General features: G+C 42.8%; 1 protein-coding gene across 1 annotated transcript; it reads right to left on the reverse strand.

The window, feature by feature from the left end:
* Positions 1-1,559: 1,559 nt before the first annotated feature.
* LOC110504210 (estrogen receptor beta-like) lies at positions 1,560-26,621 on the reverse strand. Its single transcript, XM_090219318.1, has 8 exons — positions 26,128-26,621; positions 25,795-25,925; positions 25,433-25,549; positions 24,956-25,279; positions 13,432-13,570; positions 7,389-7,522; positions 1,984-2,167; positions 1,560-1,791 (listed from the first exon to the last, which is right to left on the reverse strand). Exons 1-8 carry the CDS (start codon positions 26,619-26,621, stop codon positions 1,560-1,562), a joined length of 1,755 nt encoding a protein of 584 aa, XP_090075444.1.
* Positions 26,622-27,937: the final 1,316 nt, after the last annotated feature.

A 27,937-nucleotide genomic window follows, 5' to 3' on the forward strand; every position in this document is an offset into this window, starting at 1 on the left:
GCTTCCAGCATATTAATGCAGGGTAGTAATGACATGATTTGGCACTATGATCATTGTTGTTTAACTAGCTAACGTTAGCTGGCTGACTCGTCAGTTAACGTTATGTGATGTGTGTGATCTTACACCCTGTTTGCCTAGCTAGGTTCATTGTTTACCTAGTTAGCTAGCTACATGTCTTAAGCTAAAGTGTATAACACGCATTGAATATGGCCGGTGTCAGTAAACGTCTGCAAAAAAAGCGTATTGAAATTGTTGCCAGTAGAGCTGGTTAGGCTGCTTTCATGTTATCCATAGGTAAACAAATCATTGGCCAGAGCGTCAAGTGTGCACTCTGAACGCTCGGAGGGCAAAGCGAGATGGGTGGGTCTAAAGCTTAAGAGGGCGTGAACGATACTGAATGGGTGTAGACAAAGAAGAGCTCTTCACTAGATACCAAAACATTTAAAGGCCATTTTCTCAAAAGTGAGTTTACAAGTTTATCAACTTTCAAAGCAGAATTGCTTTCCCATTGTTCCTCAACAATGCAGTGTATGATATACAATTTTGTAGCTCGGAGTCTCTACTTTTATCCACTGTAAAAAACACAATTTCAAATTTTGCTACATAAGACCAAATCTAGGTTGTGAGTCACAAATGACAGTCATCAAATTAATGAAAGTAAAGTCACGACAATAGTCAAGATGGAACTGATCAGCGGACAGTGTAAAACAATTCATTTACACTGATCCATTATTAGTATAAATAGTCAAGTCACTCTGTACTGCTCAGTAGTAAAATGGAACATAGAGAACACAATGGTGTGTACAGTTAGATTTATTTTTAATGCTTATTTATGGATGATGAATTTTTACTTAACAATAAACATGGTTTTCCATGATCTGTGCTCATGTCAATATAACTACATTCACATTTTACCACTGCTTTTAATAAGATGTTTGGTTGAAATTCAATTGGGTCTAAAATGTCTTGAAATGACAATCTCTGGATGTGGGTTTTCTATAAATACAAACATGGCTTTGACATTGAACACCAGATAAACAGCACAAGCCCCACATCATTACAGAAGGGACAGAGCATGATCAAGATGCATAAGGACACTTACCAACAACATATTTATAAGGAAATCACAAAAAATACATTTACTTCACAATGACACATTCTGCAGTGTTTCTACGAGTTTCTCTTTGTCAATCTATTGAGAATTATGTCCACTGTCCCAGAGAGTGGACTTCGGTCAGATCCATCACTTGTCCTAGTGCTAGTCTGGCCTCTCTTTCTGTCCAGTCACCCCTGTGGGGTGCTTTACAGTCTCAGGACGTCTCCACCCATGTCCCACGCTGTATTCTGTCACTTTCCCACTCACTGAGGCATACATCTACCCTCAGCTGGCCAGCACCCTGGGTGGATATACCCGGAGAAGGAGAACACATCGGATTATGATTCATGGAGTATTGGTAAATATACATTCTACGTCTTCAGTGGCTAACCCAACTTCATGAGTTACTTACTGCTCTCAAGTGTTTGGCTTACTTACTGCTCTCAAGTGTTTGGGATGGTGGCTATAGGGAATGTGGCTGGAACTGGGGGTCCACAGCAGAGGCTGAAGCCTGGGTAGGGGCAGGGGCAGGGGCTTGGGCTGCTGGGAGCACGGTGAGGTCGTGATTAGAGGGGTCAAGAGGTGCGGACATACGGCTTCTGTGGCATGTGTTGGTGAGCATTTCCAAGAGCAGGTCGGAGACCTGCACAATATTATTATTCTTCATGCCGGAGAGGTGGTTTATGCCTTTGCCACTAATGAGACAGTGGAGAGGAGGAGCATAGAAATGTAGTTTTGACAAACAACTAAAAACATACAATTATGCCACTTTGATCTAAAAAAGTGTTGATGAATGTCTAAACAGATAGTAACTAAGTAGACTCTTAAAGAAGGCTCTTTTTGCTGCTAGTGATTACGTAGCTGTAGCTGGTGTAGCTGTAGTCTACCTGACGTGGCGGATGTCTGAGAGCAACATGAGGAGGTGGGAAAGGCGGGTTGACTGCAGCTGGAAGGACAGGCCTTGTTTGGAGATGGCCCACACCAGGGCATCTGTCACTGAGTCCAACAGAAGCTGCAGCTTCCCCTTGCTCTCCAGATCCTCTGCCATCTCCGGAGAGGTAGAGCATATGTCTACTGGTGGACACAAACATAGACCATATGTAAACTGACTTTTCATTTAGGGGGAATTCCGACCAGAGTTAAGTGTATGTAAATGGAACATAATTCCCTTTTTATGCATGAGTTTTAAAAACATGCCAAGAGTAGGCAAAGCTGTCATCAAGGCAAAGGGTGGCTACTTTGAAGAATCTCAAATATAAAATATATTTTTGATTTGTTTAACACTTTTTTGGTTAATACATGATTCCATATGTGTTATTGCATCATTTTGAGGTATTTACTATTATTCTACAATGTAGAAAATAGTCAAAATAAAGAAAAACCCTTGAATGAGTAGGTGTGTCCAAACTTTTGACTGGTACTGTATATTTAGCCTTTCTTGATTTGATGATGTTTAAGTTGAAATAGTGATGGAATAGCGATGTTCCTGTTGTCTTTGTACTGACTTGCGGTAACTCTGTGGTTGTAAATCAGTAGTTGTTAAGTTAACTGTCTAAAACATTAACTTGCTTGGCTATGCTGTGGACTTCAGACAGATGAAGCTCAGTTTTGTGATGAAACAAAGGTATGTGTAGAGAAATTTGTGTGGTATGTGTGACTGTTGTCTTTTTGTTGTCACAGGCTTATTGTATATGAACGAATGGGTTATAGAGCAAACAACGCAATTATCACAACATAGGTTGTAATATGTATTTTTTACTGGCTTGGCTTCCTCAGTGATTTTACCCACACACCGCTACTGACCGTCAGATTTGTGACCCGTTTCAGGAAACTAGGCATATTTCATTGAACGCAATGTTTTAAATCAAATATTTATTGGCAGAAGTGCCTTCTGGAACATGTGAACTTTCATTTGCCTTAATAACAAATGTGTATGCCATTGTTAAATTACAAGCCTAGTTGGTTTAGCCACAGAAAAAGACAGATAATGAGTGGGCTGAACATGAGATGAGTTCAGATTGGTCTGCCATATAGTACTTCTGTCTATTTGAGCTAGTTAGTATGTGTAGGTAGTCCTGTCTAACACAGCTTTTTTTTTTTTATAAACTCAGCAAAAAAGGAAATGTCCCTTTTTCAGGACCCTGTCTTTCAAAGATAATTCCTAATAACTTCACAGATCTTCATTGTAAAGGGCTTAAACACGGTTTCACATGCTTGCTCAATGAACTATAAACAACTAATGAACATACACCTGTGGAACGGTCGTTAAGACACTAACAGCTTACAGACGGTAGGCAATTAAGGTCACAGTTATGAAAACTTAGGACGCTAAAGAGGCCTCTCTACTGACTCTGAAAAACACCAAAAGAAAGATGCCCAGGGTCCCTGTTCATCTGTGTGAACGTGCCTTAGGCATGCTACAAGGAGGCATGAGGACTGCAGTTGTGGTCCGTACTGTGAGACGCCTAAGACAGCGCTACAGGGAGACAGGACGGACAGCTGATCGCCCTCACAGTGGCAGACCACGTGTAACAACACCTGCACAGGATCAGTACATCCGAACATCACACCTGTAGGACAGGTACAGGATGGCAACAACAACTGCCCGAGTTACACCAGGAACGCAAAATCCCTCCATCAGTGCTCAGACTATCCGCAAAGGCTGACAGAGGCTGGACTGAGGGCTTGCAGGTCTGTTGTAGGCAGATCCTCACCAGACCTCATCGGCAACAACGTCACCTATGGGCACAAACTCACCATCGCTGAACCAGACAGTACTGGCAAAAAGTGCTCTTCACTGACGAGTCGCGGTTTTGCTCGGATCAACCCTTAAAGAGATTGGTGGGGCTAAATCTTAAGAGGGTTTGAATGATGCTGAATGTGTGTAGACAAAAAAGCTCTCTCCAATAAGTTTACCAAAACATTCAATAGCCATTTTCTCAAAAGTGAGTTTTTACAAGTTTATCAACTTTCAAAGCAGAATTACTTTCCCATTGTTCTTCAACTGTAGTGTATGACATACAATTGTACAGCTGAGTCTCTACTTTTATCCAAAGTAAAAAACAATTTCAAATGTTGCTACATAAGACCGATTTGAGCCGGTCGGTCACACATACTCACATAAAGTACATTTATAACTGTCACAGATTTTAGTGTTCGTTTCCTTACAATTTTTATTAATTCCATTGCATCGTTTACCGTCCTTTCCTGTCACGTTTGTGTGGTTGTTCCTTAGGATCGCTAGCGATAGTGGATCATATTAGGCTAACGTAGTACAAGTTGTGCAGTAATTTAAAGTTGCTGCTAACATCTCTTATGGCTGAAAAGAGCTTCTGGACTTCAAAACAGTGATTACTCATCTCGAAATTGACAATTTTTTTTTTTTATGAGTCCGAAGCGAAGGATATACTGCTTTACGGAGACCAGCCCCAAATCCCCGTCATTTATGTGAAGAAAAGGCGGAGATACTCTCCATCCAACCTCACTGAGCTCGAGCTGTTTTGCAAGGAGGAATGGGAAAAAATGTCAGTCTCTCGATGTGCAAAACTGATAGAGACATACCCCAAGCGACTTACAGCTGTAATCGCAGCAAAAGGTGGCGCTACAAAGTATTAACTTAAGGGGGATGAATAATTTTGCACGCCCAATTTTTCAGTTTTTGATTTGTTAAAAAAGTTTGAAATATCCAATAAATGTCGTTCCACTTCATGATTGTGTCCCACTTGTTGTTGATTCTTCACAAAAAAAATACAGTTTTATATCTTTATGTTTGAAGCCTGAAATGTGGCTAAAGGTCGCAAAGTTCAAGGGGGCCGAATACTTTCGCAAGGCACTGTATATGGGCCAAATAATGATGATCAACACCTCTTTCAAAATATACACTACCGTTCAAAAGTTTGGGGCCACATAGAAATGTCCTTGTTTTTGAAGGAAAAGCACAGTTTTTGTCCATTATTATAACATAAAATTGATCATAAATACAGTGTAGACATTGTTATTGTTGTAAATGACTATTGTAGCTGGAAACGGCAGATTTTTTATGGAATATCTCCGTAGCGAGGAGGTCCATTATCAGCAACCATCATTCTTCCTGTGTTCCAATGTCACGTTGTGTTAGCTAATCCAAGTTTATGATTTTAAAAGGCTAATTGATCGTTAGAAAACCCTTTTCCCTTTTCCCTGGGTTCGCGCCCAGGCTCTGTCGTAACCGGCCGCGACCGGGAGGTCCGACGCACAATTGGCCTAGCGTCGTCCGGGTTAGGGAGGGCTTGGTCGGTAGGGATGTCCTTGTCTCATCGCGCACCAGCGACTCCTGTGGCGGGCCGGGCGCAGTGCGCGCTAACCAAGGTTGCCAGGTGCACGGTGTAGCCTCCGACACATTGGTGCGGCTGGCTTCCGGGTTGGATGCTCGCTGTCTTAAGAAGCAGTACGGCTGGCTGGGTTGTGTATCGGAGGACGCATGACATTCAACCTTCGTCTCTCCCGAGCCCGTACGGGAGTTGTAGCAATGAGACAAGATAGTAGCTACTACAACAATTGGATACCACGAAATTGAGGAGAAAAAGGGCTAAAAAAATATATATAATAAAAAATATATATAAAAAATAAAAAAAAATAAAAAAAACTTTTGCAATTATGTTAGCACAGCTGAAAACTGTAGTCCTGATTAAAGAAGCAATAAAACTGTCCATCTTTAGACTAGTTGAGTATCTGGAGCATCAGCATTTGTGGGTTAGATTACAGGCTCAAAATGGTTCACCTTCCAACAGGACAACTACCCTAAACACACAGCCAAGACAACACAGGAGTGGCTTCGGGAGAATTCTCTGAATGTCCTTGAGAGGCCCAGTTAGAGCCCGAACTTGAACTCGATCGAATATCTCTGGAGAGACCTAAAAATAGCTGTGCAGCGACACTCCCCATCCAACCTGACAGAGCTTGAGAGGATCTGCAGAGAAGAATGAAACCCAAATACAGGTGTGCCAAGCTTGTATAGCCATACCCAATAAGAATTGAGGTTGTAATTGCTGCCAAAGGTGCTTCAAGAAAGTACTGAGATGTAAATGTGACATGTTTGTCCTTTTTAATACATTTGCAAACATTTCTAAAAACCTGTTTTTGCTTTGTCATTATGGAGTATTTTGTGTAGATTGAATGCGGGAAATAAACAATTTAATCAATTTTAGAACAAGGCTAAAGGGGGTCTGAAAACTTTTCGAATGCACTGTACATAATTAGGCACTCACATCCTTTGAACTGAACAATGCTAGCTAGCAAAAACAACCTCATATTTAGGTGGTATACTGCACCTCAAACAATTTTCTAAGGAAATCTTGGTGTAATTCAGAAGGAGAGCAATAGCTCTGCTTCCTGACCTTCATCAGAGGAAGGATCAGAAAATCATCTGATCGAATGCACAGCAACCCAGAACAGACAGCCGATCAGAGATGACTGTTTTATAACATTTTGGACAATTGTAGCTTTCAAATGTAAGCAAGGTTTGATCATTTTGTCATCCTTGGCCCTGCAACACTGTCACAGAGAGGTTCACCCTGAAGGACAGATGAATGGACTTCATTTACAGGTAAAGTTAAGCCTAAATACTTTGCGATTTGCGGGTTAGGCTACTGTTGAATGAACATGAAACATGACAATAGACAACATCCCTTTGATGCATTTGATTTATCAAGCTAGAATTTTGTTTTGATGAGACACTTTTAATCTTTTGAACTGCATTTTTCAGTCATTTTGATTGTTGATATTGACATTTTGTTAGAACTTTATTATATGTGTGTGTATAATGTGTATAATAATATTTCAGTATTATAATATTATTATAATGTGTATAATAATTGTTCACATAATGTTATTATTATTATTATCATGTGTGTATGTGCATGATGCATGCGGTTCATTGGAGGAATTGTATATCCATTCTGAAAGGCTAAGGAGTTTGCATTGCAAACTACTCGGATTAAATGTGTGCTTGTATTGGTTTTTTAATGCTACCTATTGGTTATACATTTTGTCGGATGATATGAAATATGCCACCATCGGAGGCTATTGCTTGTGTATCTTGGCTACATTGGTACTGTATTTACATTTAGTGAAAATTGTTTGTCAATTTCGGTTAATCGCCTATGTCACTGGATGTTGGAGCTATCTGTTGTATGGTGAACTTGGGCTTCATCAAGGTTTATTTGTGAGTAAATCTGGCTTTGATAATTGATAATAGCCCAGCCTCCGATCTTACAACATGTCACTGTACAGAAGTACTGATTATTTGACTTACTGGAGTTGAGGAGGATCATGGCTTTCAGACAGACATACTCCTCTCTCTGGAGGTTCAGCTCTCGAAACCTAGTGGTGGCTGCCAGTAGCATGTCAAATATAATCATGATTCCCTCCACACAGTTCCCCTCTTCCCTACAAGCACACAGTCACACACAGAGTGAAAGAGACATATTATATAACACACACTCACAGACATGTACACTTGTGTAACAGTTCAGACATGTAAACTCAAAGATTGGTAAATAGATATAGCAGCACATGTGCACACCTACTATACTCAAACGCCATGCACATCCTTAGACAAGTATTACAGACACTCACATATAGACAGGCCAATGGGCCTGCCTAGAATTAAGGCGCTTGGCAGTGCAGAGATATTCTAAATTCTTATGATTGGTCCACACCAAAAATGTATGTTCTGCCCCTTCCAGCCAGTGCCTCCACTCCAATGCAATCTTGACCGCCAGAAGTTCCCGATCTCATATTTTCTCTCAGCGGGGTTGAGACAATGGGACAGGAAGACACAGGGATGCAGCTTTGGGTCCTGAGCAGACCGCTGGGACAGGACGGCCCCCACTCCAATGTCAGAAGCGTTGACCTCAACCACAAACTGACAGACGGATCCGGATGGATGAGGATGGGGGCGATAGTAAACTGACGCTTGAGGTCCAAAAATGCCCTGTCAACAGGAGACCATGTGAACAACACCTTAGGAGAAGTGAGTGCAGAGAGGGGAGCCGCCAGGGTGCTGTAGCCTGAATGAAGCGACGGTAGAAATGTTCAAATCCCAAGAAACGCTGCAGCTGCACTCTGGATGTGGGTTGGGGCCAATCCACCACCACTCTCACCTTTTCAGGAACCATCTGAACACTCCCTTCAGCGATGATGTATCCCAGAAAGGAGATAGTGGAGTGGTGGAATTTGCACTTCTCAGCTTTCACAAAAAACTGGTTCTCTAGGAGGCTTTGAAGGACTTGACGGGCATGTTCTTGACGTGTTCTTGAGCGGAACAGGAGAAAACAAGGATGTCGTTGAGATAGACAAACAGAGATCCATTCATCATGTCACAGAGCACATCATTGACCAGGGCCTGGAACACTGCTGGAGCGTTGGTGAGTTCAAACGGCATGACCAGGTGCTCATTGTGTCCATTAGCTGTGTTGGCCGTCTTCCACTCGTCTCCTTTGTGTATCCAAACTAGATGGTATGCATTCAGAAGGTCCAACTTGGAAAAGATGGTTGTCCCCTGGAGAGGTTCAAAAGCCGAGGAGAGGAGTGGTAGAGGGTAGCGATTCTTCACCGTGATGTAATTGAGGCCCCGGTAGTCAATACATGGACGCATGGTCTTGTCCTCTTTTCCCACAAAGAAGAACCCTGCGCCGGCAGGGGAAGCAAAAGTATGAATGCTCCCAGCAGCCAGAAAGTCCTAAATGTACTCCTCCATGGCCTTGGTCTCAGGGCCAGACAGGGAATATAGTCACCCACGAGGTGGTGTTGTGCCCAGGAGGAGATCAATAGCGCAATCGTAGAGACGATGCGGAGGGAGGAGCGCAAGCCTTGCTGATGAACACCTCCAGGAGGTCCTGGTATTCTGCTGGAACGAGATATCCGAGGCTTTACCAGAGTTCGCAGCAGGACATCCCGGGGCAGGCTAAGCCGCCTGAAGGCAATGTGAGTGGCAGAACGGGCTCCAACCCAGGATAGAACCAGTGGTCCAGTCAATAACGGAGTTGTGCCTCTGGAGCCATGAGAATCACAAAACAACAGGAACATGGGGAGATTCAATGAGAAGAAGCTGTGTGGACTCACTGTGATTGCCCGACAAACACAGGTTAATGGGCACCGTACTATGAGGGATCCTGCCTATGGTACGTCCGTCCAGTGCTCTGGCGTCCATGGGAACAGAGAGGAGTTGTGTGGAGATACCCAGCTCTGATACCAGAGTAGCGTTCATAAAACTCAGCTCCATAGTCATTGAGCACTCAGAGATTTAGATGGGTCACCCCACAGCAGGATAACATGAAAGAGAGTATGAGTAATGAGAGTTAGAAAACTCCCAGTATGACCCACCATAGTACTCTTACCTGGCTCTGCCCCGTTTCGTAGGCACAGTAGAAAATGAGTCACTGTGCCCAATGATTCCCGAGGGGACTCGAGTGCCTTTGGATCCTCTCGGAAACGCAGGCATTGGGGACTTCCGGGGTTCTTCGGGGGCGAGCAAGTAGCCGTGGATGAACGAATAGAGATTAAAACAGGCCTCTTCTCCCTCCTCCGCCCCCTCACATATAGACAAGTGGTCCATCGAGCCTTATTGTTAAGACTATGTGGGAGTCAAGGTCCAGAAGTAACTCCCGAGCTGCGAGCTCAACTTTAATCTCCTCGGATAGTCCATGAAGAAAGGTATCAAACAGAGACTCCGGGTTCTAGGCACTCTCGGCAGCCAACGTGTGAAAGTCTACTGTGTAGTCTGCCACACTACGGGTTGGTTCTTGAGGTAATGAAAGTAGCTTTCAGGCCGCATCTCTCCCGGACACCGGATGATCGAATACCTTCCTCACCTCCGAAGGGAACGAAGAGGGCTGCAGCTCAAAGATGAGGGAGCACTGGGAAAGAAACGCCCGGCAGGTTCCAGGGTCCCCAACATAGCGCTCAGGAGGAGGTAAGCGAGGTTCTCGGGAAGCCGGGGTAGGCTGTACAAAATCATCACTGGCAAGGGAATTACTGAGTGTCCGGGAGGTCTCCGTTGTGGCAGGCTGCCTGATAGATAGTCCAGGGAATTACTCTAGTAACGTCTTGAAACCTCGTGTTGCGTTTTGGGATTGCGACTACTCGGACCTTGGCTGCAGTGCGTGGTCACCTAGTCTGATGTGTAAATTCTTAACTCACATGTTTTATACCCCAGGGTAGAATTGGGTGTTTCCGCATTCATGGCAAGTTCTCTGGGTGTATGTAGTTACGAGGCAAGGCATCAAGATTGTAATCTAATCAACTTTAGACAAGTAATTTCACAGTTCAATTTTACAAAAACGTTCTCTTTAATCTGGACATTTTCCAACCAAAAGTACAATATGTAAACATCATGTGCATACAGTGCCTTGCGAAAGTATTCGGTCCCCTTGAACTTTGCGACCTTTTGCCACATTTCAGGCTTCAAACATAAAGATATAAAACTGTATTTTTTTGTGAAGAATCATCAACAAGTGGGACACAATCATGAAGTGGAACAACATTTATTGGATATTTCAAACTTTTTTAACAAATCAAAAACTGAAAAATTGGGCGTGCAAAATTATTCAGCCCCCTTAAGTTAATACTTTGTAGCGCCATCTTTTGCTGCGATTACAGCTGTAAGTCGCTTGGGGTATGTCTCTATCAGTTTTGCACATCGAGAGACTGACATTTTTTCCCATTCCTCCTTGCAAAACAGCTCGAGCTCAGTGAGGTTGGATGGAGAGCATTTGTGAACAGCAGTTTTCAGTTCTTTCCACAGATTCTCGATTGGATTCAGGTCTGGACTTTGACTTGGCCATTCTAACACCTGGATATGTTTATTTTTGAACCATTCCATTGTAGATTTTGCTTTATGTTTTGGATCATTGTCTTGTTGGAAGACAAATCTCCGTCCCAGTCTCAGGTCTTTTGCAGACTCCATCAGGTTTTCTTCCAGAATGGTCCTGTATTTGGCTCCATCCATCTTCCCAACAATTTTAATCATCTTCCCTGTCCCTGCTGAAGAAAAGCAGGCCCAAACCATGATGCTGCCACCACCATGTTTGACAGTGGGGATGGTGTGTTCAGCTGTGTTGCTTTTACGCCAAACATAACGTTTTGCATTGTTGCCAAAAAAGTTCAATTTTGGTTTCATCTGACCAGAGCACCTTCTTCCACATGTTTGGTGTGTCTCCCAGGTGGCTTGTGGCAAACTTTAAACAACACTTTTTATGGATATCTTTAAGAAATGGCTTTCTTCTTGCCACTCTTCCATAAAGGCCAGATTTGTGCAATATACGACTGATTGTTGTCCTATGGACAGAGTCTCCCACCTCAGCTGTAGATCTCTGCAGTTCATCCAGAGTGATCATGGGCCTCTTGGCTGCATCTCTGATCAGTCTTCTCCTTGTATGAGCTGAAAGTTTAGAGGGACGGCCAGGTCTTGGTAGATTTGCAGTGGTCTGATACTCCTTCCATTTCAATATTATCGCTTGCACAGTGCTCCTTGGGATGTTTAAAGCTTGGGAAATCTTTTTGTATCCAAATCCGGCTTTAAACTTCTTCACAACAGTATCTCGGACCTGCCTGGTGTGTTCCTTGTTCTTCATGATGCTCTCTGCGCTTTTAACGGACCTCTGAGACTATCACAGTGCAGGTGCATTTATACGGAGACTTGATTACACACAGGTGGATTGTATTTATCATCATTAGTCATTTAGGTCAACATTGGATCATTCAGAGATCCTCACTGAACTTCTGGAGAGAGTTTGCTGCACTGAAAGTAAAGGGGCTGAATAATTTTGCACGCCCAATTTTTCAGTTTTTGATTTGTTAAAAAAGTTTGAAATATCCAATAAATGTCGTTCCACTTCATGATTGTGTCCCACTTGTTGTTGATTCTTCACAAAAAAATACAATTTTATATCTTTATGTTTGAAGCCTGAAATGTGGCAAAAGGTCGCAATGTTCAAGGGGGCCGAATACTTTCGCAAGGCACTGTATTATGGAAACTCTTCAAGTTAAAATGTTTTTGTTATAACGTCGTCATTTAACTTTTAATAACATAACAAAAATGACATTCATTTTCATATTCCATCTATCGTTATTACCACCATTTTGGCTGATGGAATATATTGTCCCAAAATCCATTTATTGCATGTTACTGTTTTGAGTAAGATTCTCCATAGGGCCCATTCACACATTCCAATCCTCCACACTGAGAGGACAAATGATTTTGTCTGCTGCCTTAATGAAAGTAAAGTCACGACACAAGTGGTACACACACATAGACAAGTGGTACACACACTCACATGTAGACAAGTAATACCCCTACTCACATATAGACAATTAGTACACACACTCCCATATAGACAAGTAGTACACAAACTCCCATATAGACAAGTGGTACACACACACTCACATATAGACAAGCGGTACACACACACTCCCATATAGACAAGTGGTACACACACACTCACATATAGACAAGTGGTACACACACACTCACATATAGACAAGCGGTACACACACACTCACATATAGACAAGCGGTACACACACACTCCCATATAGACAAGCGGTACGAAAGGTAAGAGGATTTATTGGCCTTGGGGAGAATGTTCTCATCCCTGAGACTAAAATACAGTGTAATGTATGTGGGAATATGCATCATTTTTTTGTAAACATTTTATTTCACCTTTATTTAACTAGGTAAGTCAGTTAAGAACAAATTCATATTTACAATGACGGCCTACACTGGCCAAACCCGGACGACGCTGGGCCAATTGTGCGCCAGTTGTAATACAGCCTGGATCAAATACGCACACTCCCACATCCATTACATTGTATCTTAGTCTCAGGGATGAGATCATTTTCCTCAAGGCCAATAAATCCTCTTACCTTCCGGACTGATCAGATTCACCCAACACCAGAACTACACCTAAATAAACAAACCTCAATGTTATAGTTTTTTGGGCTACAACACAAATATATAATTCTGACAAACAAAGTGGAACGTGTGTGATTTAGAGCCATAAACCTTTTGTTTACTGACAATTCAAAAGGTGATTTGTCAGCAGTCAGAGTTTTATATGGCCAAAATTTAAAGTCAAACTTAACTCAAGAACCTAAAAAAAACAAATGAATAAGGAATGTAAAAATACAAGGACTGTATGTTTGAAGCAAACATTAAAATCAGTATTATTGTATTTTCAGATCATATATGTATGGGATGTCAACCTCTCAGCAATTTAAAGGGCGAAGATACTGTAACCAACATCATTCTCATCTTATTCTTACTGGAGCTTAGTAGTGAAATTCAGGAATTTGTACCTGTTGAGCTTTAGGTCTGCTGAGAAGATGAGTTTCCCAGGGTGGTCGACAGACCTCCACATCAGACCAAGCATCAGCACGTCCAACCAGCAACTCTCCAACTGGTGCATCTGGTACGTCAGACTCAGCTCTACAAAGCCTATAGTACACACATGCACAGATGAAAAGAAAGTGGAGGCAGTTAGTGCTCATTGTATTCTGAAGGGAGAAAAATAGGAGAGGGTCATGCTTTTTCAATTTCAGTCAAGGGGAGGGATTAGTATTTTTTAAATCTAGTCCAGGGGAGGGTCATGTAATCTGTAATTGACGAAATTTCAATATTCTTCAGTATTTTTGAACGAGTTGCTTATTATGATATATATAGAGTACCAGTCAAAAGTTTAACACCAGTTAATTGAAATGCATTCCAGGTGACTATCTCATTACGCTGGTTGAGAGAATGCCAAGAGTGTGCAAAACTTTCATCAAGACAAAGGGTGGCTACTTTGAAGAATCTCAAATATATTTGTATTAGTTTAACACATTTCTGGTTACCACATGTTTTTTCATAGCATGGATGTCTTCACTATTATTCTACAGTGTAGAAAATAGTTTTAAAAAAAACAAAAAAACCTTGAATGAGTAGTTGTGTCCAAACTTTTGACTGGTACTGTATATCGAAGTGTTCCCCATCTCTCATTCTCCACTGGACGCACAATATAAATGTAGTTCTGTTTATTAATTCAACCATTTAAATAAACAAGCACACACAAAACTTGAAAAGCCATACATGCACATGAGTAAAATCATTGAGGATAATACACGATAACGTCTGGGACTTATTTCCATTCTGGTCCTCTTGAGACAAGATGGCAAGTTAAGATCCAACACGGTTGCAAACAGTATTACAGCGAGATAATAAAACCTAAAAATGAAGAAGAACATATATGATATCATTGCAGTTGCATCGCAAGGTACACAGAAGACATCAAATAGTTTTTTGCCCAGAGAGGATGTTGTTTTTATGGTTAGAGGCAACACATTCCTCTCTGAGACTACAGTGTAGAAGATAGTATCTTTCCCACGATTACTCCTGAACCTGTATAAGCCCACGTTAGCATCACCTGATCTGGTGCTGTGATTGTGTGCATCCCTAACATGGGGAAAGTAATCAGCTAGATATCTGGGCGCAGAATCATCAATACTCCTGATAACCAAACCCAGTCTAATCTGGGACACCTTAGCCTCAACAGGCAGCCAGTTGAGTTCCTGAAAGCAGCTCCTGCCTGTGAGTATGTGGACTCACCTTCAACACCACCCTGATCAGCTTATTGTGGAATATTTAGTTTCCCCTTCAGAAACGTATATAAGCCCCCTAACCAGGAAGTATTAGTGTAGTCAAAATGGCATTGAATGAGGGCAGTGGCTAGCACTGTCATGGAATCCTTATCAAGCAGCTTGGACTTTCTAGCCAAAAATGTAGTCCTGGCATTAACCTTCCCTAGCACTTTAGTGGCCATGCTCACCCCTATCAAGCTTCCGGCATCCCTGCTAGCTAACAGAGGTTTTTAGTAGTCAGCACCTAACCCCTAACTCCGCTCTGATTTCATGATTTTAGAGGACCTACACAATTTAGTTTAGGACCTACATAAAGTATGTGGACCTCCCTTCAAATTGGTGGATTTGGCTATTTCAGCCACACCCCATTGCTGACAGGTGTATAAAATCGAGCACACAGCCATGCAATCTCCATAGACAAACACTGGCTGTAGAATGGCCTTACTGAAAAACTCAGTGATTTTCAACATGGTACTGTCATAGGATGCCACCTTTCCAGCAAGTCAGTCCGTCAAATTTCTGCCCTGGTAAAGCTGCCCCAGTCAGCTGTAAGTGCTGTTATTGTGAAGAGGAAACTTCTAGAAGCCGCAAAGTGGTAGGCCACACAAGCTCACAGAACGAGTCCGCAGAGTGCTGAAGTGCGTAGCGTGTGAAAATAAATGATGTCCTCAGTTGCAACACTTACTACTGAGTTCCAAACTGCCTCTGGAAGCAACGTCAGCACAATAACTGTTCGGTGGGAGCTTCCATGGCCGAGCAGTCACACACAAGCCTAAGATCATCATGCACAATGCCAAGCTTCAGCTGGAGTGGTGTAAAGTTTGCCGACATTGGACTCTGGAGCAGCTTCATCATCTGGCAGTCCCACGGACTAATCAGTCCAACGGACTAAGGCACATATCTCATCACCGTTCCAATCCTTCCTGACAGAATAATTGTCCATCTCAATTTCACAAACAGATTAATCCAACCATGTCTCTGTAAAACATAAGACACCCACCTCTGATTTGCGAACCAACAGGCATATCTCATCCATCTTCAGTAGTAAGCTTTGGACATTTAATTGCACAAAATGTAAACCTTTCTTCCCAAAGGCCTTGCTGAATTCTCGATCCACTTGAAACTCGCCTCCCTCCCTGTGCACTATGGAGCACCCCTCCCCATGTTCATGCATTGCCAGCTCACCTTCCGCTGCCCCGTTGTCCACACCACCACATCCCCAGTCTATCGCCTCTGCGCTGCTGTGGAGCCCCCCTCCTTTGGTGCACTCTCCATCCTACAGTGGTTCGTCCTATAAAAGTTCCAGCATACTGCAGCACAGCTGGCATGGTGCCGCAGAATTCTATGGCACTTTATTTAAGTGCCATAGTACTTTATTTTAGCCCAGTACTGTAACCTACTCCCGACCATACAACTTGATGGGCTATTTATCTAAAGGATCCCCATGTTGTGTGGGCACGCGGGAAACCGGTGTTCTTATTACAGTATCTTTGCCCTTTAAATTGCTGAGAGGTTGACATCCCATAAATCTATGAGCTATCTGAAAATACAATAATATTAATACCGATATTGTTTGCTTCAAACATACAGTCCTTGTATTTTTACATTCCTTATTGATTTGTTTTTTTTTAGGTTCTTGAGTTAAGTTTGACTTTGAATTTTGGCCATATCAAACTCTGACTGCTTGTCACGGCAGTTAAAAGAAGAGGACCAAGGTGCAGCGTGGTGAACGTACATTTTCTCTTTATTTGGAAAATGTCGCCGAACAAAACAATAAACACTACCAAAAAACCAAACAAACCGTGAAGCTAAAGGCTATGTGCCCTAAACAAAGTAAACTTCCCACAAAGACAGGTGGAAAAAGGACTAGCTAAGTAGGGTTCTCAATCAGAGACAACGATAGACAGCTGTCCCTGATTGAGAACCCTACCCGGCCAAAACATAGAAATACAAATAATAGAATACCCACCCCAACTCACACCCTGACCAAACCAAACTAGAGACATAAACAGGTTCTCTAAGGTCAGGGCGTGACACTGCTGACAAAGCACCTTTGAATTGTCAGTTAACAAAAGGTTTATGGCTCTAAATCACACATGTCCCACTTTGTTTGTAGCCCAAAAAACTATGACATTGGGGTTTGTTAAGTATTAAACGTTGTTTGTTTAGTTGTAGTTCTGGTGTTGGGTGAATCTGATCAGTCCGGAAGGTAAGAGGATTTATTGGCCTTGAGGAGAAGGAACTCGTCCCTGAGACTAAGATATAATGTAATGGATCTGGGAGTGTGCGTATTTGATCCAGGCTGTATCACAACCGGCACACAATTGGCCCAGCGTCGTCCGGGTTTGGCCAGTGTAGGCCATCATTGTAAATATGAATTTGTTCTTAACTGACATGCCTAGTTAAATAAAGGTTACACTAAGAACATAACATTTCCATACCCTAATTGTATAATTGTAGTATACCCAAACGGAGATTCAGTGAAAATAAACATCTCATTGATTTATCATGACCAGTCCCCATGCTTGTCTCAGAGCAGAGGTAAATGGTGCTAAAATAGTTGTAGGCTATTTCTTCAAATCCTATTGCTTCTAACTTCAATATGCTCTAAATAAATAAGACCTACACCACTTTTACCAGCACATTACTCAACACTAGTGAGACTCATGTTGCCTGGCAGAGTTCCTCTGTCCTGTGTCTGTGTTCTTTTGCCCAGCTTAATTTTTATTTTTATTGGTCAGTCTGAGAAATGGCTTTTACTTTGCAACTCTGCCTAGAAGGCCAGCATCCCGAAGTCGTCTCTTCACTGTTGATGTTGAGACTGGTGTTTTGCCAGTACTAGTTAACTTCTTGAGTGTAGGGGGCAGGATTTTCGTTTTTTTGGCTAAAAAACGTACCCACTTGAAACGGCCTATTTCTCAGGCCCAGAAACTAGAATATGCATATAATTGTCAGATTAGGATAGAAAACCAAAACTGTCAAAATATTGATATTGCAGGCGAAAACCTGAGGAAAATCCAACAAGGAAGTGCTGTTTTTCCTGAAAGCTCTCTGTTCCATTGGATGCCTTGCCTCCATTTAAAGGGAAATCAACCAGATTCCTTTTCCTATGGCTTCCTCGAGGTGTCAACAGTCTTTAGACATAATTTCAGGCTTTTATTTTGAAAAATGAGCGAGAAAGATCACATCGCGTCAGTGGATAGCTGGGTGTTTGAGAGTTTTGCTTGCGCAACAGAGTGGGGCAGCCATTGTCTCTCCCTCTCCTATTGAAAAAGCTACAGTCCCTGTTGATATATTATCGATTATATATTTTAAAAACAACCTGAGGATTGATTATAAAAAACGTTTAACATGTTTCTGTGGACATTACGGATACTATTTGGAATTTTTGTCTGCGATGTCATGACCGCTCGAGCCTGTGGATTTCTGAACATAACGCGCCAAACAAATGGAGATATTTTGGATATAAAAATAATCTTTATGGAACAAAAGGAACATTTATTGTGTAACTGGGAGTCTCGTGAGTGCAAACATCCAAAGATCATCAAAGGTAAGCGATTTAATTTATTGCTTTTCTGACTTTCGTGACCAATCTACTTGGCTGCTAGCTGTTTGTAATATTTTGTCTACTGAGAGAGATGTTCTTACATAAACGCTTGTTATGCTTTCGCAGAAAATCTGTATTGGAATCTGACACAGCGTTGTACGAGATCTTCAGTTTTCTTGGCAATTTCTTCTCAGAATAAGAATAGACTGACGAGTTTCAGAAGAAAGTCTTTTTTTCTGACCATTTTCAGTCTGTAATCGAACCCACAAATGTTGATGCTCCAAATACTCAACTAGTCTAAAGATTGCCCGTTTTATTGCTTCTTTAATCAGGAGTGATGGTTGCTTATAATGGGCCTCTGTACGCCTATGTAGATATTCCATTCAAAATCAGCCGTTTCCAGCTACAATAGTCATTTACAACATTAACAATGTCTACACTGTATTTTTGATCAATTTGATGTTATTTAATGAACAAAAAAAAATGATTTTCTTTCAGAAACAAGGACATTTCTAAGTGACCCCAAACTTTTGAATGGTAGTGTATATTGTTCTGCTAATAACATGGTTTATAATATATCTGTGAGAATATCCAAGGGACTTTTATATCATTCAAAATTAATTGTTTAAAAAAATAACAATATTTTGGAGATGATTTTGTTTTCAAATAATGTAAAATTAGTGAGAAAAGGCCATTCTTGAACATGGGGTGAGACATTGTTACTAATTTGTAAATATAGCCAGTTTGTTATTTAGAATGATTTATTTCTGTTTTTAGAGGGAAAGAAATCAAAAATGTCTTAGACCATTGCGCCACTCAGGCACTGTACAATGTGACCGGTCAGGAGTGAGCTACAATACTACAGCAAGAGCAAAATAAAATAATAAAAACCTTAGTGTAACAACAGTTTTAGTAAATAATACTGAAGTCCTGCACAATTATCAGTTTCTATTTAGGTTTATGTCACCCATTCATTGTCAGCATAATCAGTGCTCACGCCCAATTTTTCAGTTTTTGATTTGTTAAAAAAGTTTGAAATATCCAATAAATGTTGTTCCACTTCATGATTGTGTGCCACTTGTTGTTGATTCTTCACAAAAAAATACAGTTTTATATCTTTATGTTTGAAGCCTGAAATGTGGCAAAAGGTCGCAAAGTTCAAGGGGGCCGAATACTTTCGCAAGGCACTGTATATGAAAATAACATCCTGAAGATTGATTCTCTACTTAGTTTGACCAGTTTATTCGACCTGGAATATATATTTTTTAAGTTTTCGTGCGAGTTGTCCTGGACCAGCGTCAGCTTTTGGGCACGTGAGCTGAAAGTGCTAGCACATGCAGCTAATTGGACACTAGTATTGGACATTATGGAACAAAACAACAATTTATTGTGGAACTAGGACTCCTTGCACTGCATTCTGATGAAAGATCATCAAAGGTAAGGGAATATTTGTTGTAATTTCGTATTTCTGTTGACTCCAACATGGCGGAGAAATACTTTTACGTCTGAGCGCTGTCTCAGATTATTGCATGGTAGGCTTTTTCCGTAACGTTTAAAAAAAATCTGACACAGCGGTTGCATTAAGAACCAGTGTATCTTTAATTATATGTAGAACATGTATCTTTAGTCAAAGTGTATGATGAGTATTTCTGTTATCTGGCATAGCTTTCTATAATTCCCCTGGATATTTTGGAGGCGTTTCTGAACATGGCGTCAATGTAAACCAAGATTTGTGGATACAAATATGCATATTATCGAACAAAACATAAATGTATTGTGTAACATGTCATATGAGTGTCATCTGATGAAGATTTTCAAAAGGTTAGTGATTCATTTTATCTCTAATCCTGCTTTTGTGACTCTGGCTGGAAATAGCCAAAAGTGTTTTCCCTTTGATTTGGTGGTGGTCTAACATAAATATATGTTGTGTTTTCGCTGTAAAACATTAAAAAAATCGGACATGATGGGTAGATGAACAAGATGTTTATCTTTCATTTGCTGTATTGGACTTGTTAATGTGTGAAAGTTAAATATTTCTAAAGAATATTTTTGAATTCCCTGTGCCACCTTTTCAGCTGAATGGGGGGTGGAGTTCCCCTCGGGGATCGCCTTGCCATAACAGGTTTTAATAAACAAATTAGGCACATTTGGGCAGTCCTGATACAACATTTTTAACAGAAATGCAATGGTTGTTGTATCAGTCTAAAACTTTGCACATACACTGCTGTCATCTAGTGGCCAGAATCTAAATTGCACCTGGGCTGGAATAATACATTATTGTCACGCCCTGACCATAGAGAGCCTTTTTATTCTCTATTTTGGTTAGGTCGGGGTGTGACTAGGGTGGGTGATCTAGTGCATTTATTTCTATGTTGGCCTGGTATGGTTCCCAATGGTTCCCATCACAACGATCGTGTCCTTTTAATGTCCTTAAAACAAGTCAAAATGAGGCTCAGTAGTGTGTGTGTGTGGCCTCCACGTGCCTGTATGACCTCCCTACAACGCCTGGGCATGCTCCTGATGAGGTGGCGGATGGTCTCCTGAGGGATCTCCTCCCAGACCTGGACTAAAGCATCCGCCAACTCCTGGACAGTCTGTGGTGCAACGTGGCGTTAGTGGATGGAGCGAGACATGATGTCCCAGATGTGCTCAATTGGATTCAGGTCTGGGGAACGGGCGGGCCAGTCCATAGCATCAATGCCTTTCTCTTGCAGGAACTGCTGACACACTCCAGCCACATGAGGTCTAGCATTGTCTTGCATTAGGAGGAACCCAGGGCCAACCGCACCAGCATATGGTCTCACAAGGGGTCTGAGGATCTCATCTCGATACCTAATGGCAGTCAGGCTACCTCTGGCGATCACATGGAGGGCTGTGCGGCACACGCAAAGAAATGCCACCCCACACCATGACTGACCCACCGCCAAACTGGTCATGCTGGAGGATGTTGCAGGCAGCAAAACGTTCTCCACGGCGTCTCCAGACTCTGTCACGTCTGTCACGTGCTCAGTGTGAACCTGCTTTCATCTGTGAAGAGCACAGGTCGCCAGTGGCAAATTTGACAATGCAGTGCCTTGCGAAAGTATTCGGCCCCCTTGAACTTTGCAACCTTTTGCCACATTTCAGGCTTCAAACATAAAGATATAAAACTGTATTTTTTTGTGAAGAATCAACAACAAGTGGGACACAATCATTTATTGGATATTTCAAACTTTTTTAACAAATCAAAAACTGAAAAATTGGGCGTGCAAAATTATTCAGCCCCCTTAAGTTAATACTTTGTAGCGCCACCTTTTGCTGCGATTACAGCTGTAAGTCGCTTGGGGTATGTCTCTATCAGTTTCGCACATCGAGAGACTGACATTTTTTCCCATTCCTCCTTGCAAAACAGCTCCAGCTCAGTGAGGTTGGATTGAGAGCATTTGTGAACAGCAGTTTTCAGTTCTTTCCACAGATTCTCGATTGGATTCAGGTCTGGACTTTGACTTGGCCATTCTAACACCTGGATATGTTTATTTTTGAAACATTCCATTGTAGATTTTGCTTTATGTCTTGGATCATTGTCTTGTTGGAAGACAAATCTCCGTCCCAGTCTCAGTTCTTTTGCAGACTCCATCAGGTTTTCTTCCAGAATGGTCCTGTATTTGGCTCCATCCATCTTCCCATCAATTTTAACCATCTTCCCTGTCCCTGCTGAAGAAAAGCAGGCCCAAACCATGATGCTGCCACCACCATGTTTGACAGTGGGGATGGTGTGTTCAGCTGTGTTGCTTTTACGCCAAACATAACGTTTTGCATTGTTGCCAAAAAGTTCAATTTTGGTTTCATCTGACCGGAGCACCTTCTTCCACATGTTTGGTGTGTCTCTCAGGTGGCTTGTGGCAAACTTTAAACGACACTTTTTATGGATATCTTTAAGAAATGGCTTTCTTCTTGCCACTCTTCCATAAAGGCCAGATTTGTGCAATATACGACTGATTGTTGTCCTATGGACAGAGTCTCCCACCTCAGCTGTAGATCTCTGCAGTTCATCCAGAGTGATCATGGGCCTCTTGGCTGCATCTCTGATCAGTCTTCTCCTTGTATGAGCTGAAAGTTTAGAGGGACGGCCAGGTCTTGGTAGATTTGCAGTGGTCTGATACTCCTTCCATTTCAATATTCTCGCTTGCACAGTGCTCCTTGGGATGTTTAAAGCTTGGAAATCTTTTTGTATCCAAATCCGGCTTTAAACTTCTTCACAACAGTATCTCGGACCTGCCTGGTGTGTTCCTTGTTCTTCATGATGCTCTCTGCGCTTTTAACGGACCTCTGAGACTATCACAGTGCAGGTGCATTTATACGGAGACTTGATTACACACAGGTGGATTGTATTTATCATCATTAGTCATTTAGGTCAACATTGGATCATTCAGAGATCCTCACTGAACTTCTGGAGAGAGTTTGCTGCACTGAAAGTGAAGGGGCTGAATAATTTTGCACGCCCAATTTTTCAGATTTTGATTTGTTAAAAAAGTTTGAAATATCCAATAAATGTTGTTCCACTTCATGATTGTGTCCCACTTGTTGTTGATTCTTCACAAAAAAATACAGTTTTATATCTTTATGTTTGAAGCCTGAAATGTGGCAAAAGGTCGCAAAGTTCAAGGGGGCCGAATACTTTCGCAAGGCACTGTATTGGTGTTCTCTGGCAAATGAAAAACGTCCTGCACGGTGTTGGGCTGTAAGCACAACCCCCACCTGTGGACGTCGGGCCCTCATACCACCCTCATGGAGTCTGTTTCTGACCGTTTGAGCAGACACATGCACATTTGTGGCCTGCTGGAGGTAATTTTGCAGGGCTCTGGCAGTGCTCCTCCTGCTCCTCCTTGCACAAAGGCGGAGGTAGCGGTCCTGTTGCTGGGTTGTTGCCCTCCTACGGCCTCCTTCACGTCTCCTGATGTACTGGCCTGTCTTCTGGTAGCGCCTCCATGCTCTGGACACTACGCTGACAGACACAGCAAACCTTCTTGCAACAGCTCCCATTGATGTGCCATCCTGGATGAGCTGCACTACCTGAGCCACTTGTGTGGGTTGTAGACTCCGTCTCATGCTACCACTAGAGTGAAAGCACCACCAGCATTCAAAAGTGACCAAAACATCAGACAGGAAGCATAGGAACTGAGAAGTGGTCTGTGGTTATCACAGCAGAACCACTCCTTGATTGCCTTGGAGTTACATTGTGTTCTTTAAGTGTTCCCTTTATTTTTTTGAGCAGTGTATTTAAACAGGGACAGTTTCGTTGCAAACAAGACACTCATTTGGCATTGGAGAAATATGATAAGATAGGCCTATCTCTCTGTCCATTCATAGCTTATAATTTCGGTCATTTGTGTGGTATTAAAAATGTATTAAACTAATATGTAAAATGACATAGAATTACATATAATGTTAATAAAAAGGAAAACAATTCTCAGACCTGCAAATACGACAATTGATTCATGCAATGCTTTTACTGTGAAGGAGATATTTATATCCCTACTTTTGTCCATAGTGGTCTGCGAACCAACGACCTTCTGGCTCGCAGCCCTGTGTGCTATCAAAATTCCAGCGTTGCCATGTAATGCTTACAGGACAAAGGCTCTGGTCTGTCCAAGAAGTGAGGGTAAACGGTAGACATGTTCTCTGCTATCAACTTTGTTTTAAATATTATTTTGCGGTATATGGGAGGGTCACTTGTTTGATTTTTTAAGGGCCATCCATTTTCATTTCAGAGAGTTTCGATTTTCTCCATGTATAAATAACGTTCACATTTTACATTTAAAGGGACTAATAAAGGACAGATGAAATGCATAGTAAAGCCCTGACAGACTAGGAGCACCCTAAAGCACACAACAGTCTTAGCTGGACAAGTACTGAAAGATTGATGTTGGAACAAAGCCAAATGCTGAGGCACCTTCATAAATGAAACTGCAATGCTCTCTGGAGGAAATCCACAATGCACAGCTAGTCTGTAGAGGTTTTGTTCTTCTTTATAACTGACAATACAAGCTAATTTTCACATCTCCTTATTTCACCAAACCCCCATTTCAGACAAAAGAGTCGTGAACTCAGACACATCTCCCCTGAGAGGGCACCTGCTGGGCTCACTTCTACAACCCTGAGTGAGGGGGGAACAATGCTCTGCAGCAGGGTTGAGAGGAGAGGAGAGGAGAGGAGAGGAAAGGAGAGAAGAGGAGAGGAGAGGAGAGGAGAGGAGAGGAGAGGAGAGGAGAGGAGAGGAGAGGAGAGGAGAGGAGAGGAGAGGAGAGGAGAGGAGAGGAGAGGAGAGGAGAGGAGGAGTAACCCCTTCATAGCCCGTGTGATTTCCTGTCCCTCGGGACTACACAGCCATATGGCTGGCTGCAGTACGTGGGGTAATGAGAAGGCTAAGGGCAAACTACTACAGTACTGATCACAGTTAGTAGATATTGAAGTAGGGCAGGGTGTGAAGGGTCTACAGCTAGCCATGTAGTCTTTCTTTCTTTAGACATACCTACTGTATCTCACATTTAAACTCGGGGCATCAACCAAACCTTGAACATGTGCTGCACGCAAGCTGACACACCACACACACACACACACACACACACACACACACACACACACACACACACACACACACGCACACAACAGGTGTCTCACCAGGGATCTTTTTGGCCCAGCTGATCATGAGGAACAGCTCCTTGTTGGCCAGTTTGATGAGTGACATCATCATGCTGGCTTCAGTGAAGGGCCTCTTTAGGTCCTCCATCAGGTAGATCTCTGGCGGCTCCGCATCCATGATGCAGGATATCAGCTGTTCAGGGGTCAGGGATGAGTGGTGCACCTCCAGCAGGGGGAGGGAGCCCCCCTCCAGATTCCACTGGGCCCTGGCACCAACCCCCACCAGCCCGCCTGGTGCCCCCCGCCCCTGAGGCACACGCCTGTGCCTCGCCCCCATGTAACTGTAGTGCTCCGGCCTCATACCTGAACAACAGCACAGACAAACAACTGATGGATTTCACTCCTACAGATACTTCTACAAGCTCACAGGCTCACAGCTCACATGTTTGACTACATGAGGTTGGGTTTCACAACTCAGCAAGTGAGAGAGAGTAGATAAGGATGATGGCTGCCTACCACACTTCTTCATGCCCACTTCATAACACTTGCGTAGGCGGCAGGACCGGCACATTTTACGGAGGTTCTTGTCGATAGTGCACTGGTTAGTCCCTGGACAAACGTAGTCCTTGTGCCCTAGAAAAGATAGAGCTAGACATTGGGAAATATTACATGAATTGTATCACATCTGATTGACCTACAATAAACCATATTACTACATAATAGACTGCAGATAATCCTTGGAGACCTATAGTACAGTAGGTAAAAACAGGATATAATGAGGTCTCAGCAGAGATCAGACCCTACAGTGGACACCATGACCCCAGTTCCCAGGGCAGAGACACTGTAATGACACCACACAGCTCCCTTGTTGGTCCTACCTTGGATGCTCCTCTTGAAGAAGGCCTTGCAGCCCTCACAAGACTGTACGCTGTAATGGTAGCCCAAAGAGTATTCATTACATACGGCACATAAGTTTTCCCCCGGCAGCTTGGTAGGGTGGAGGAGAGGGCTATGAGAAGGAACATCAATCACACTGTTTAAAACACAAACTACAAAATAGGTTGCCTATGTTTTGCAAAGAGGCTGTCTCCTTTTGTTTACCCATCTGAGATGTTACAGGAGACAAGCAAGGGTCAAATAAGACAGGTGTAAAGATTGAAAGATACAAACGGAGGGTGTGTCACTGTCAGATGCTGGAAGGTCGTAGCTACCTGCTAGGGGTGAGGTTGAGGTTGTGGGGTTTAGGCTCTTCAAAGGGGGCGTGGTGGTTGGGATTGCTGTACGGCAAGGGTTGGGGACAGTGCTGGGTCAGCAGGGGCATGTTGTGCTGGCCGTGGTCATTGGAGGGCCAGAAGAGGTGGGGACTGAGTGGGGGACACAGAGAGTAGCTGTCAGAGATGGTTGGTCTGCTGTTGCCCAGCGTAGAGTGGTTGCAGAAGGCTACAGGGCTGTAATCATGGCTGCTGCCTGTGTGGGAAGAGGGGATGCAGAGGCTGGAGCTCTCCATGCCACTGAGGGGGCTGTAAATGGGGGGCAGGAGTCCAGGGGCCTTGTTGGAGCCCACCTTCTGGACCTGGAGCAGGGGAGAAGTGTCAGTCCCACTCCCAGGAAAACAGGCAATGCTGGGGCTAACATTGGGCTGAAGTTGTGGCTGCTGCTGATGTCTATTGCATAGCTCACTGGGCCCGGTCAGAGAGAAGTCCATCTGCAGTATGGAGGGAGGGATGGAGAGTGGGATAGAGAGCAGGATAGAGAAAGTGGATATGGAGTCACACTCAAATACCACATAGATATTCTAAAGTGCACACCAAGTCACTCAACGATAATGTTATCTTCACTCATCCTCCTCAACAAAAACTATTTTATCATTATTTGAATTCATTTAAGGAGCCCCTCAGGAGTCATGGTGATGAAGAAAAAAACCCAGCCAGGCTAATCTGTTCCTTCTGTTTTTTTATTTGTTCCCTCTGTTTTTTGTTTTTATTAATTCCCTCAATATTTTTTTCCCCCAAATATATTAATTCATTCCCTCAATTTATTCATTTGTCCCCTAAATGTTATAATCCTTGGAATCGGCGAGATTGTCCATACGTTGCATCTCCCTCTGCACCCCGAAGACCTTCTCAAGAAACGTGTGTGTGTGTGTGTGTGTGTGTGTGTGTGTGTGTGTGTGTGTGTGTGTGTGTGTGTGTGTGTGTGTGTGTGTGTGTGTGTGACTGACTCAGCTGTGCTAGCTTGATAGATTTTTCCTCTGTTCAATAAGCTCAGCTGGATACTAAAAGCCAGGCTATGAAGTTTTTGATGCCTCGCTAGAGTCTGCCCCTCTCTATCCCCTGGAGTATAGCACAGCTAAGATGGATCAGAGCGAGATGGAATTCATGCCTAGTGTATGGAAGAGAAAGCATCATTGCACCGAAGCCTCCTGGAAATTATGCACAATACATTTGCTTGCCTTTCCTTTCTGCCTCTGATGAGTGACATGCACAATCATAAAGAGTCATAAACACATCCAGGCTGTCACTCCCTGACCTTAGAGAGCCTTTTTATTTCTCTATTTGGTTAGGTTGGGGTGGGCATTCTAGTTTTCCTATTTCTTTGTTTGGCCTGGTATGGTTCCCAATCAGAGGCAGCTGTCTATCGTTGTCTCTGATTGGGGATCATACTTAGGCAGCCTTTTTCCCACCTTAGTTTGTGGGATCGTGTTTTTTGTACTGTTGCTTTCCAGCCCTACAGAATTGTGCGTTTCATTTCGTATTTGTTGTTTTCTCGGTGTCATCAAATAAAGAAAGATGTACGCCTACCAAGCTGCACCTTGGTCCAATCCTTCTTTAAACGAACATGACACAGGCACTTGGCCAGTGCCTTGATTACCTGGACGTAGGTTATGGCCCTAACTTTATGCATGTGGGGTAAAACACTGGGTCACATGGATGAGAAGCATGCAAAATGGACTGTCCTGGTGGCATGAATCCAAGTTTGCACAAAGTCTATAGGCCTACTTATATTTAATAATAGAACATG

The sequence above is a fragment of the Oncorhynchus mykiss genome, chromosome 25, assembly GCF_057628025.1.
Source record: "Oncorhynchus mykiss isolate SJ-2025 chromosome 25, ASM5762802v1, whole genome shotgun sequence".
NCBI lineage: Eukaryota > Metazoa > Chordata > Actinopteri > Salmoniformes > Salmonidae > Oncorhynchus > Oncorhynchus mykiss.

Coding starts and splice junctions, on each gene's coding strand:
- LOC110504210 (XM_090219318.1), bottom strand. CDS start 26,621: ATGGACTTCTCTCTGACCGGGCCCAGTGAGCTATGCAATAGACATCAG. Junction 25,926..26,127: donor CTCAACCTCACCCCTAGCAG/GTAGCTACGACC, acceptor TCCTTCTCATAG/CCCTCTCCTCCACCCTACCA. Junction 25,280..25,432: donor AGTGGGCATGAAGAAGTGTG/GTAGGCAGCCAT, acceptor GCTGTTGTTCAG/GTATGAGGCCGGAGCACTAC.